Source organism: Lepeophtheirus salmonis, chromosome 6, assembly GCF_016086655.4.
Source record: "Lepeophtheirus salmonis chromosome 6, UVic_Lsal_1.4, whole genome shotgun sequence".
NCBI lineage: Eukaryota > Metazoa > Arthropoda > Copepoda > Siphonostomatoida > Caligidae > Lepeophtheirus > Lepeophtheirus salmonis.
In genome coordinates, this window is record NC_052136.2 from 29,032,534 (window position 1) to 29,046,726 (window position 14,193).

Sequence of the window (14,193 nt, forward strand, 5' to 3'; positions counted from 1 at the left end):
TCAAGAATATTAACGTTGCAAAAGCTACAAACTTAACTTATGATTCTAATTGTATCAGACACAAGCTAGAAAAATTTGCATTAAGTATTTTTAAATCATATATTTTAATAAGATGATAGTCAGCATTCCATAGTTCTTAGTAGTACATAACTTGTGGTTCCTTAAAAAATATTTCCTATAGGCAAAATTCCTAAAAAAAAAAATTTTTCTCTCTTTATACTATTATACAACTTTCTATTAGTGTCAGATGAAAAAATTTGCAAAAAAAAAAATTATGGAGGACTATCTTATGCAAGATGAAATTCCAAGCAGGACTTTAAATTAAAAATATAATCTACAAAGTTAATTGATATAAATATGCATCACTTTTCTTTTAAAAAAGTCCTGCCTGTTTTTTTTATAGATGAATTTGAAACTTAGAATCAATTTTATAAGCACTGATATTGAATTAGAACATTAGTTACTCTAATAAGGTAGGTCTATTTCCAGTTATATTGATGGAACAATACTCGGTCAAGTCGTCTACCATAAAGTACTTTTTTTAAATAGGGTAGGAGCAAGGTAAAAAAAATTTTTATTTGCAATGTGGCGTGACAGTATTCAAGTAAAAAAATTACCCCAACAGCCACCAATATGAAATAGAAAAGTATGTATTCGAAAGAGAAAACCTCTCTCATAAGCTGGGAACACAAATTTGGTGATTCCTATCCGTTATCCATACTACTAACTCCTCCTTTGGAAGGAATATATTCCATCCGAGGTCATGATCGTTTACCAATTCTTATAATTCCTTCAATATCTCATACATTACATTCTTTCCGAGTATGAGGCGCTCAAACTAATTATCTCTTCAAAGACGTGCTATAATTATCAGCTGTTGTCTACTCCTTTCTTTTTTACTCCAAAACAGTGAGTTTTGAATGTTCGATCTTTATTTCGAATAAATAATGATTTATTAAATTATTTTTATTTAAATATATATATTTAAACGGTACTTTTCTATGCTATAGTTTATATTATAGTGATAATATTACAAGACTCGCCCTGTAGCTCAGAGTGTCATTTGAAATTAATGAAAAAAAAGAGAGAGAAAGAAAATTTAGATAGTTAAAAGTTAAAGAAAAAGTGTAAAAGTTTATTTGCTTGTTTCCATTCGATAATATTATTTATATTTTTTACATAAAAACTTTATTTGGATTACAAATACTATACATATTAATTTCTATTTATTGATTAACATTTACAGAAACTTGGTTCTTACGGGGTTTTTGTCATCATCATAAAAAAAAATGATAATAATTCCACATAAATAAATATCCATGTTACAAATTAAATAACAGTGAAAATATATTTTCAAATAAAAACAAATTAAATCAAAGATCTTCAATTTATATTGAAAGTTATTTTACATCTATAGGGCATCTATATTAAATTTGTGATGCCTAAACAGGTGCATAAAATTCGTTAATTGATTTCTTAAGATGTGAGATTTCAAAATATGTACTTACAATAAATATCCTCCGAGAGACAACATGCAATATCAAGTTACTACATGGTATCTCTCAAGCATAAACAGCAGAAACTTGGAACTGTATTCAAGCTTATACAGTTATGCATCATGATTGGAGTAATACAAGTATGTTAAGCACTATGTATATCCTTTTTAAGTTATATCTAGTTTTATAAATAACTATTATTTTTTTTAAATGAGATATTGAAATAGAAAGTACATTTCATTTATTAAATAATATATTAGCGGAGGCTAATATGTAGCATACATACACCATCAAGCATTATCAAAATCCCCCCTTTACAAGGTAGAAAAATTATTTCAAAAGTTATTGGTTAAAATTCAAATAAAAGTTGAGGATCACTTGCATAAGTAATAAGATTATCAATTGCATTTTTATTCTTCAGCGTTGATATTTGCTTAATTATAATTTTTTTTTTTTTTTTTTTTAGGCTTATTGAACTCCAACTATCAATATGGCTACGAATTTTAACAAGTAAAATCTATATTGTAAATTACTCAAATTAAGTAAGGTAGCAGATATTATTGTAATTATCAATTAAATAATCGCAGCAAGTCTCTGACTCAAAGTCCACGTACTTGTCACTTCAATACAAAAAAAAAAAAACTTGAGTACTACAGCATTGGAGAAAATCCCAGATAACTATAACACGTCTTTGAAAAATTGATGAATAGACTCCATACGATCTTGGCTGAAGATAAAATTCAGAGCCAGGAATTGGTTTACCAGTCCATATGCAAATCAACCCCTTCGCAAGAAGAAGTTGGTAGTACGGATAACGGATAGTGTAGAATGTGTGGCATGGAGTATATCATGAGTCCATACCCAATTCTCAAACCCATAGGTGCTGCTGTAAACAAGATAAACATTGTGGGTCAAAATAGTTTTGTTTAGAGTGCTATCCATTTTGTCATCTGCATAATTTTGAGGAAAGATTTTTTCATCACTTTCTACTACCCACAACATCATTGCTGATCAATGATACTTTAACCTTCCCATATCTCACGTACTTAGGGTGACATCCTCTGGATTTCTGGTAATCTACTTGTTGCTCCTGGAATTGTTTACACAGTCAGCCGTAAATATTTTAAATATAAAATAAATATTGAATCGTCTACCGGGAGCGTCCGCAAGGTGTGGGCTAGAGGGGCTATAGCTATCCCCAAATGAAAGATTTTTTTATTTTCACAAGAAAATTTAGTATTTGAATTTTTGTGAATAGCTGTCGATTTTTGACATTTTCTACAAAAATTGAATATTTGAAATTAAACTTTTTGTGATAAGCTGTGTATATGTGTATTTTTTTTTTTTTTCAAAATAACTGAATATTTAAAATATTTTTTTTTTAAATTTCATATATAAAACCTAATTTCTGATGTTTTTTTCTAAGAAAATTTATTTTTCTAATTCTTTTTTTTTTCAAGAAAAAAAACTTTTTAATTTTTTAAAAGAAAAAATCCAAAAACCGAGCCGGCGGACTCATACATTTCCATATGTAGCTCAGATATTATAAAATAAGTTTGATGTATAAGGAAATTGTTAAAACTCTTGTGTAAACAAAATATTTCCAAATGTTTTATTTTAAATAATACAGAAGTTATTGTTGTTTCAAAAAGTTTTCGAGGGATATTGAGACATACTGTAATTCTGGAATGGTTCTGTCAAGTTGTAAAGGGGTGGGGGAGACATTGAATGCAATTATTTTAGGGGGAAGGGGGAGAGCAAAATTCTTTTTTTTTTTTAAATAACCTAAAATGGTAGTTTAGGTAAAAAATTCTAAATTTAATTTTTATTTGAAGAAGGTAACAAAAATCCATTGTAGTTTTTCTATGCAAAGAATATTTTATAGTTAAATATAAATATATATCTCTTTCTATTTCTGGTGACGTCATTAGGACGAGCCTTGGTTATTCATCACACTGCATAAATTTAAAAAGTAAAATTTAAATAAATGATATCATTATTAACAAAATTGGTTACTTGATTTTTCTTTAGCGGTATTTAACTAAATATAATGCCAAAACTACATTTTTAAATTTTATAAATTATCAAACACTAAGGATCAAAATGATAGTACAAGTTCTGGCTTCGTCAGTATTCAATTCGTATTTCTTCAACAAACAAAAAATCCAACCCTTCCTTCTTGCAAGGTCTTTCAATAATCGGTGGTATGAAACGCCTCTTGTGTTTTTACAAATAGCCACTGCACAAACTCTTGTAGTCTTAGTTACCTTATTAAATAAAATATATGAAAATTTAATAATATTATGGCATGTTATTTATTAACATGTGTCACGTCTATGGTTTAATGGCTTATGAAATTTAAAAACTTACTTTAGGCATTGTATTTAATAAAATATCGCTTCAGAAATATCGAGTAACCACAAAGTTGTACTTTTTAAATTTTTTTAGTATTAATAACAAAGACTCGTCCTAATGACGTCACCAGAAATAAAAAAGAGAGAAATATTTATTTAATAAATCTGCTGTGCATGCCGAACCATTTTCTTGTTGCCCAACCTTGTTATAGTAAAATTGATCTTATTTGTAGTAGATTAATTTGAAATGAATGAGAAAATTGAATTAAAACAATCGTATAATGATTGTCTTAAAGAAATTTAAATATAATTTTGGCTTATCTATTTGCTTTATATTATCCGAATAATCTTTATCCATAAAGCAAAGTTTATCGGGATGTATGTACGAATTTAAAACCAAGTGGCGGTATTTTTGGTATAAGACATAATAATGTAGTCAAGCATTCGTTTAGCATATAAGCATGCAGTGCGTATACAAGAGTACTGTTATTGTGCTCCCTGGTGTATATCATATACCCAAAGATTGGATTATATGGGCGCAAGGAGAAGGCAGGAACGATACATATTGTATTAGTGAATTAAGAGCCTTGTCAATATCAGCTCAAAGTTTTATGATTTAGAAGGGAGAAAATGAATCACTGCTATAAAGAGGGGAACCTTCTATATTGTAAATATCGTTAATGGAGGCAAAATATTATTATAACTTTATACCTAAATTCATTTATATTTGTTTTATTATGCATCTTTAAATCAATTTGCATCAAAGATAGGTGATGTTTTTTCACCACGACTTATAAATTATTGAACAAAAAAGAAGAAAGAGAACACGCAACAATTGTTATTCCTTTTCTAATCGCTAAACCTAGTTTTTTTTCTTTACACACATATTTATAATTATTACAATCTTTAAAAAAAAATAGCCTTTTCTTCACCCACTTGGTTGGTCAAAATAAAAAGAGAAAAACAGACTGCGGATTCTATGAATAGATTATTTGATGTATGCCAGTGGTTTCAAACCTTTTCATCGTACATATGGCTACCTAAAGCCAAGCATACATCGAAAAGTATGAATTTTTTATTCCCGTTGTCACTTGAGATTTATTTTTTAAACGGTCATTGCACAAAAGTTGTGGTACAAACAACTAATCTGACAGTTTTATTTTAAAGTCCATGCCAATATCCATCATTTTAACAAAATAATAGTCTTTCAAGGTACATTGTAGATTCTATAGGGTTACAAAATTGGGATTTTCACATTTTTCCCACGCAAAAACAGTTATTTTGGGGCAAAATTAGTTACAAATTCAAATTTATTGGCTAAATCACACAAAATACAGGATTAAAACTTAAAAAAGCATAATCTACAGACATTTTTACATTAGAAAAGACTTATTAGACAATTTTCAATCCTTATTCTTTACCCTAAATATTTTTTTCACACTTTTGACAGTGAAACTGAGATCAAATCTTCACCATGTCATAACGGGAACTCATGTGTACTTTCAGAAGCATCCACAGGATTTTTGTTTGAAACATGGGACTAGCACATAAATTTGACGATGTTTAAAATAATCATTTTCATTCTTCATTCATTTTCTAGCTTATAAATTAAATTTTGGGGCTTATATGTCATATTATGGCAGGAACATTTTGTATATGATATAATTTTTTTTTGTAAGAACTGGTTCCAATACTAACTTAGTAGAGTACCATTTCAAAAGAGTCAGTACCCCAGTACCACTATATTGAACAACACTACGAAGTTTGGTAGTTTGTCAATTCTTTCCAACTAAATATTTATTATTCAGTAATTGCTCACAGTTTAACAAAAGCTAATTTAAATTCAGCTGAATAACATTAAAAATACTGATAAGGGGGAAGAAGTCGATAAATCGACAGTAGACAACAAAATACTGTTTATATTAATTTTGGTTTTAGTAATTGGTTTCAATAGCAGATGAGATTGCGTATTTTTTTTTTTTTTTTTTTTCAATTACAAATACTTGTACTATGTTATAAATCACACCTTTTTCGTAGTTTATCCTAGGGTGCCGCTTAAAAAGTTATTCTCTATAAATATATATATATATATATGATAAGTAATAATTTAATATATTATTTACATAATATGTAGGAGTATAATTGCATAAAGTACCGACTCTAAGTGGACAGCTGGACATTAAAATCAATAATCACCTAACTGGGTCATTTTCTAGCCTTTAATTTCGAGGCTTAATTATATCTTAAATATACTTCACAGTAAAAGGACAACGCGGCGTTCCTCGCTAGCACAAAAATATACCGTTTATTTTGATGTCAGCTGTCGATATTTCTGCTGTTCTTCTTCTAATAAGTGTTCTAAATGTACTAGCTTTTTTAAAGCTATGATCAAAAACACAAATATAAACTAATAATTATTCCATATTTGGGAGAATTTGTTAATGACCATGTAATTTTTGGGTGTTTCCCCCCCCCCCCAATTCTTTTTTAATGTAAGATTGCGTGATACAGAAAAGGTAACGAAGTGACTAATAATCCTTGGAATAGTAGATTACTCTTTATCTGTTTGAAACCAGGGCTCCCACTGCCTTAGGCAATTTGTGTGAGACTCGCGCATACCCATCCATGCCGTGCACTCACGCCATACATGGTATTTCATACGTATTTGTACTCTCCTGACACCTTAAGTTTATTTAAAATCAAAATGTTTCAAAACAAGAACCTTAAACTCCAGCTATAAAGCCCTCAAAATGTGCCACATTTATTTTTCATTTCTCATCACTTAATTTATTTCTTGTAATCCCTGTGTTTACAGAAATCCAAATGTACTTCTTAAATCAAAAATCTGGATAGAAAGCTCTCTAATGGGGGCAAGAAATTGATTAATATTTAAAAATGTGTGTAGAAGAAATTTCCCGGGAACTTCATCTGTGATCTTTAAGATCCATCTTTTCTTTCAAAATCAAATTATCTTCTTCTCCTAATCAGTGAAACCTTAGCAATTTATTTACCTGATGTCAGTGTTAGTATCTACTATTAAAACTACAGCTCCAGTAATCTTAATATCAGTTACTTATTATTTTAATTTCATGACATTACCGGTAGGATTTATTTGAAATAACTTATACCAAATCATCATTGTTAAATCTTCCCCTAGAAGAAATGAATTTCTAGAGTACCATGACTTTTGATACAGTTTTACCAATTTTTTGAACAACACGATCCAACATACGGTTCTAGGACTATTGGTCAATGCATTTTTGCTGAAGAACCATTTGGCCAAAAAATGATAAATTAGTTTTTTTTATATATGCGATTGAAAACTTTAACTCCCATATAAAATGATAACATTATAAATAGGTATTGTTCGTATACTATACCGGGTGCGCCGATAAAATCTTTAAATTTTCAATCTAGAACTTTATCAAGAGGTATTTCAGCAACCAGTTGTAATAGGGTATGCCAATAAAATAAAAATAACTGATATGATGTCTTGGCTACCCTAATCATCAATGTAGCCCCCTCCCTCCTTGGCAGCAATGATGTCTTCCAGGCAGTAACGGAAGGCCTTGCAGTCATTGCAGATGCAGTCCTCAGACATACCATCCCAGTGCTGATTGACGGTGTCCTTAAAGTTGTTGATATTTGGGTGACGTACGGTGCAGGCCTTAGTTACAACATGCACCTAAAAATTGAAGTCCAATGGGTTGCCATCTCTGTAGTAGGGGGCCATATTTTATTTTATGTCCAGATAGTTGTTCTGGACCCATGGTAACAACTTATCTTCCATTGGTTTTTTTTCCAGCGTCCAAAAGTGCGCGGATCGAAATTCGTTGGTCACGGTCAGTTGGAATTTTATTGGCATGTAAAACACTTTAGAAGATCCAAGGTTAATTGAAATACATATTAACCTTCGGAAGATCTAGTTTTTTTTTTTTTAATATTTCACCGGTACAATTTTATCGCTTTAACAGAAACCTTGATTTATTTAGCAAAAACGAAGTGTAAAGATTTTTTCGACGCACCCTGTATAACCTATGTCATATAAATAAAGTAATTGGTGTTATTTTGGAGAATAATATTGTTTTTTTTTAAAGTTTTATTCATTAATGATCATTCATACATTACGATACATCTGGATCGACACTATAGACGCAACCTCGTTATTAGAACCTTTAAAATATATAACAAATAATTATTCTTCATTAAAATAATAGTTATTTTAGAAGAGAAGAATTAATTCTTGTTATAAAGTGATGAATCATGAACGAGGTGATAGGGACTGATCGTCCATTGAAAATCCTTATTAGTAAATTAAGTAATCAATCATACAATTGCGGATCGTTTGGTAAAAGATTTTAGAAAATTTCATTTTTTGGGGGTGAAACTTGAAAGAGTCCTCCAAAAGTAATTATCAAGTATGATTCAATTCTGTTAAAGAAAGAGCTAATTTTTTTATTTATGATTTCCTTTTATTCCTTTAAGATCTAAGTCATAATCTCAGATGGCTTTTATTAGTGAGTATGGAGGAAGGATTATCAATTGATTTAATCCCCCTTTTCTAATAAATAGTGTTTCAGACAAAAAAAAACTCAATTGAAATAACTCATGAGTACATTGAACAATGATCACTCGATGTAGACTATTCATAATAATTATTATATTTTTCCATATTGAACATACATTAAATTAATAATAATAAAAAAAGCGTTGAGGACATAGAAAACTTAATTATACATTAAATGCATGATATTTTTTTAACAAATATATCATTCCAAAGCTTAATACAAGCTTCATCTTCCACGCAATCTACTCTTATGTTTGTAGGTACACGATTTAAATCTAATTTTTGTTTGAGCTCCGACAAACTTGAAATGTAATCTCTCAAAAACTTTTGCATCCTTAATTTTATTTTATCCATTTACGCTTCACATTAGTCATTGGCATTATATGTACTAGTTCTATGGTTAATTTTCACTTTTGTTTTTAATCCTTGCATTTTTTTTTTTTTTTCAGATACGTCTTTTTAGTTCGTTTCTGTTTCGTAACGAAGTGGAAATCACTGTTCCTACTTCCTATTATGCTTTTTTGCCTATCCATGCGTTTTCCAATATGAATAAAACCTCATGTCAAAGGATAATTGTCCTTCGGCAAAAATGTTTTTGACCTATAGTCTGCTTACTGCCCTACCTCCCTCGTTTTCATTAAACTAAAGATTCGTCAAAAGCTCCGGACATTAGCTGGGAGGTTATTATTCATCCTTCTTATAATTAAGACCTATCACAAAGCTTACGATTTTACGGAAAAATAAGTGCATAGTAGGCGTGATAGGACAGAGTTTAAACTTAACACATTAAAATCTAAGTAGCAATTCAAAAAGGCTATATAAAATTAATGGCACACATAATGTAGATAATAAAAGATTTTTATAAGATTCGATGTATAATTAACCTTTTATTTGAAAAGGGACATAACAAGTTAATATTATCATAATATATAAATAATACAAAAAAAGTTAACAAACATTTACAGGCTCACAGCTATAAATTTTTTAAAGCTACTAAGTAAACTGTCTAGAATTCAAATTTAAAATAACTTAACACCAATCAAATAATTTTGTTTAAATCATAAGAAAGAAAAAGAATGACATTTGGAATGGATATGAATAAAAATAGAAAGTCAATTTTTAGTGACAAATTTTAAATGAACATAAACATTTTGAACAAAAAATCAAAAATATTATAAGAACAACATTTCTTATTTATAAATATTAATGAAGGTAAAAATCACAATTTTATTAAAAAAAATAGCCTATGCGACAACTAAATTTATCAAATAATATAACAACAATTATAGGGCTCCTCCTGAATACTCTTGTTTTGATACAGGATTCGTACAGAGCCTGTAGCTTTTTCTGGACTAGAACTAGAGTTTAGAAACATTGCACCTGAGCGATAATGCTTTAATTTATGAGCTAGCGTCATGAATACTGCATCAACATGATCCGACTTAGAATCGTCTTTGGCAGAAGTTTCAAAGTGTGGCATTCCTCGTTCATCGGCATAACGTTGTGCTACCAGAGTCGGAACGCAACCACTTTTTTGAATGTCGGCCTTGTTTCCTAGAGAATTCAATATTATTAGTATTTTGAATAAGATTTTAAAATGTAACTTTTAGGGAAATGAAGCGCAAAAAATCACCCCCTCCCCCCAAATAACAAAATCGTGATTTAGATAAAATCGTATAATGTTACAGCTATGAATTCATCCATGTTGTGTATAAGTATATCGTTTAAGTAAGGAAAGAATCGTAGAGTTGGAATCAAATCCACTTTTCTAAAAAAAAAAAAATACAGACATACATTTGCAAGACGAATTTCGAGTCTTTTAGGTTCAATTCCAAGTCAAATGTAATCAAATCCACTCACATACTAGATTGTCTCATCCTAAAGAATAAAGACATCTCATTTCTAAAATTGTTATATATTATATATATTACAGAGTTTTAGCTTCTGAGGCTACATTGGACATAAATGTTTCGTCTGATAACTCAGATGCCGATGACAATCTAGAATAAACCCGGCACAAGCTTTTTATTTTTATAATATAATGTTTAAAGATTGAGGAAACTTCGAAACATTGGAATTAAAGAAATATTTGAAAGTAATTTGACACAAATAAATTTGATAAATGTTAGTTAAAAAGGTCAAGAAAACTTGAATAAAAATTACTTCTTATGTAACACACAAACTTGCTAGTTATCAAAGATTCCATTAACTTAAAATAGTTTCTCAATATTGGAAGTAAATATGTTTTCACTTGAACTACTTTTCATGCAAGTCTTATTGAGTAGAAGTTATTAAATTAGCTTCTTGAGTAGGATTTGAGTCCACACATCTGCCTACATCTCATTTTAAGAGTTAAAATTTATTTAAGCCTCTCAAAACTGTGAGAATAATTACACAGAATAGTAAAAATTAACTCTCAAAAGCAGGATGGTGTTTCATTATCCTCTTTTTTCAATCACAGATCCACGCATGAAAAACAAAGAACATGCCTAGAACAACCATAGGAATTTTCGAGGGAGTAAGTCCTTGAGCCTCACACTCTGCGATCCACTTATCAAGTCCTGGAGTAAAACTATTTTTGCAGTTGATGTCATAGACAAAAACGACAGCATTGGCATTTCGATAATAGTGACTAATCATACTCCTTCGAAACCTTTCTTGACCCGCTGTGTCCCACAGTTGTAACCGAATATCCTCTCCATCAACAGTCAAATTTTTTTCTCTGAAATCAACACCGATCGTGGAATCAACTCCATCTGGAAAGGACCCTGAGCAAAAACGAAACGTCAAACACGTTTTCCCAACACCAGCATCACCCAATACAATGACTTTGAACGTTCTACGCTTGAGCTTTTGATCCAATGCAGGTGTAGACATCGTTCCAATTGACGTATGTCAATAGTATTATGATAGTAATACAACAACAAAAAATGATGAATCCCAGCTAGAATAAAAGAAACGTCGACACAGTAGTGATTACCAAATGATCCAAACATGACGTTTCTTTTTAGATATCTCTTATTTATTTACTTTCGAGGTTGCGACATCTAAGACGATTATTCCGTGAATATTTATAAAGCTGGACATGTTTGGTTGTTACAGTATACAAACCCTATTCGGAAGATGTGCTTATTTTTGTATAAAATGTTCTATAAAATAATACAACCAGAGGCTTCCAAATACCTAAACTGTTCCTATAAAATTTAGTAATAAAATTGCTCCTTTTTAATCAGTATAAAATCATTTTTATTGTTCCTAAGATAAATCTTCACTCCCTGAATGTCTCAAATTATTCTTAATGACGAATAATATCTACTTTATCTCAAAACTTAGTACATAATCTTTGATTTTGTCAAATTATTTTACCAAATAGACATTATTAGCAAATCATGATAATAACTTAATAGAATGCCTCAAAAATTAAAGGGGAACTACAAGTTAAATTGCCAGATTTCTCTTATTTATTCACCTAAATATGTTTAAAACTATGTTACTCATCATTTTTCTTTAAAAATAGTATGTAATTATTAGATTTTTACTTAATTGTTTATGATTGTTAAAATAGTTTGAAGAATGATTTTATTATTTATTATTTTTCAATTGATATATGATTAGATCCAAATTTATCCATAGGAAGGATTTTAAATGATATGAAGACCTCCCATATATATAATTATGGGGGTATATTCTTCTCATTTTCATCGCTCCTCCAATAAATAATAGTAAATGATGGATAAATTACTATTAATTGAGTAGAAAACAAAAAATATTTACAAGATAAATAAAATCATAACTAACATATGTAGTGAATTTCTGAAGGGAGCAACTTATCTCCATCTCACTTTAATTTAACAAATATTGTATATTAATAAACTCTAATTCAACTAATATTCGACATATTGAAGTAATTGGAAGTAATATAGAGTTGATTTCAAGGGAAATCATACGGCAAGAAATGTTTTAAGGGTTGTAATATTGAAGTACTTGTGCTGTAAGCATTTTTTGTTGCATTAATAAAATTTGTAGCTTTTGGTCCTATATTTCACTATTTAAAATAAAGTTAAGATTTACTAACTAGTTTTTGCTTGTTTTTAGTTTTTGAGTATCTTTTCAGCAATTCAAAAAATATAACTGACCGGGTAGTACATTGAAATCTGAACAATTACTAATTCAATAATCAATTATGGTTGAGTGGTTGAAATTAACTCATACTTCGATATATTGAAGCATAAGCAATTAATTACAACAAAAAAAAACCTGACTTCAGCTTACGTACAAGTCGAGAAAATGACATTTGAAAAGGATCGACGAATTTCCATTCTCGCACTCCGAGCATTTGAGCGTCTCCAAGACGAACGTGTACGCCATCAGAAAGTCTAAAATGTTGGAGAGAAAGAAGGGCTCTGTCAATAAGGCCAATCTAGACCCCCAAGAATTAAAAAAAAAAAAAAAAAAGCTCAGGCCAATCCCCTCAAGAAATCTCGGGGTTTCGCACCAGACTCTCCAGAGTGCAATATAAAAGTGGGTTGAACGAGCCTTGTGAGGGTGGAGAGACCACTTTTGACATCAGCCATGAAAGAAATCCATCTCCTCCATTGCAAGACTCTTTTGAATGAGTCGTTTGAGTTTTTTAAACTCTTTTTCGACACTTTTGACACCCTAGAGCCATGATGGTAACCCTTTCGACAACACCTTTTGTGAGAATGTCCAGGGAAGGCCTGCAATGTCCTTGATCCTAACGCCGAGGCCCTCAATGCCACTGTCAGCCAACACTGGGACGCCATGACAGATGACTCTATGCGCTAGGATGTGAGGCCTTCTGCCGCCGCTAGGAAGCTATCATTACCGATAAGGTGGGATACATTAATACATCTATTTACAGTAATAATTTTGACACTTCTCTATATATTTTTTAAATTATTTTTTTATTATCATTGGAGATTGATGAGTTTTACATCTCGTACATTATACATTAGTTGGATACTTTATGAAACGATCCTTTCTGATGGAGATACATGTGTAAAGTGAGTATCATCCCATAAATTAATCTAAAACTTAAAAGCAACTAATAGATTTACTCCAAAAATATTGGAAAGAAGGAACAAAAATTCATGCATAATTTATAGACTTTATTTCTTTTAATTTATTATGAATATGCATATATATATATATCTTTCATCAATTTGGATTAACGGCCTATTCTCTAGCCCCCTCTTGGAGGTCCAATCCCAGTCTGTCATCTGTAGTCCGGGAATGTCCTTTGTTCTTTTTTTCTGTCTAAAAAAACGAGCATTCTCTTTGCAGACCAGTATTGAGCTGTACCAACTTCCAATTTAACCTAAGAAACTTCATTCAATTTCTTCACCTCTGAAGAGACCACAGCAAATTCGTGCATGAATTATTTAATGATGCAGCCTTGAAGTTGTTTCTTAGGAATAGGAGAGCGCCAAGCACCCTATATTTAGTTTTGGCCGTAGAAAGGATAAGTCCCGAATGAAATGAGACAAACTTCCTTGCTCAACTTGAATGTATAAACTAAAGGATTTCCTGGTGAATTTTATTATGAAGCTTCTCTAGAACATGAGACGGGAATATTCCAGTAGGTATAGCCAAGGTATATATAATCAGGTATGTTCTTCTGAACTTGAGCCCACAAGAAATATGGTCGTGCATGGATTGTGACGTCATTGGATTTAAAATATTAATTATAGTATACTACTAGTAGGCTGACGTTTTGCAAGAATTATGGGATGTAAGGAATTATATATCCATCTGT

General features: G+C 30.4%; 1 protein-coding gene across 1 annotated transcript; it reads right to left on the reverse strand.

The window, feature by feature from the left end:
* Positions 1–9,284: 9,284 nt before the first annotated feature.
* LOC121119496 (putative Ras-related protein Rab-33) lies at positions 9,285–11,425 on the reverse strand. Its single transcript, XM_040714169.2, has 2 exons — positions 10,907–11,425; positions 9,285–9,971 (listed from the first exon to the last, which is right to left on the reverse strand). The coding sequence occupies exons 1-2, from the start codon at positions 11,292–11,294 to the stop codon at positions 9,682–9,684; spliced, it is 678 nt and encodes a 225-aa protein (XP_040570103.1). The 5' UTR covers positions 11,295–11,425; the 3' UTR covers positions 9,285–9,681.
* Positions 11,426–14,193: the final 2,768 nt, after the last annotated feature.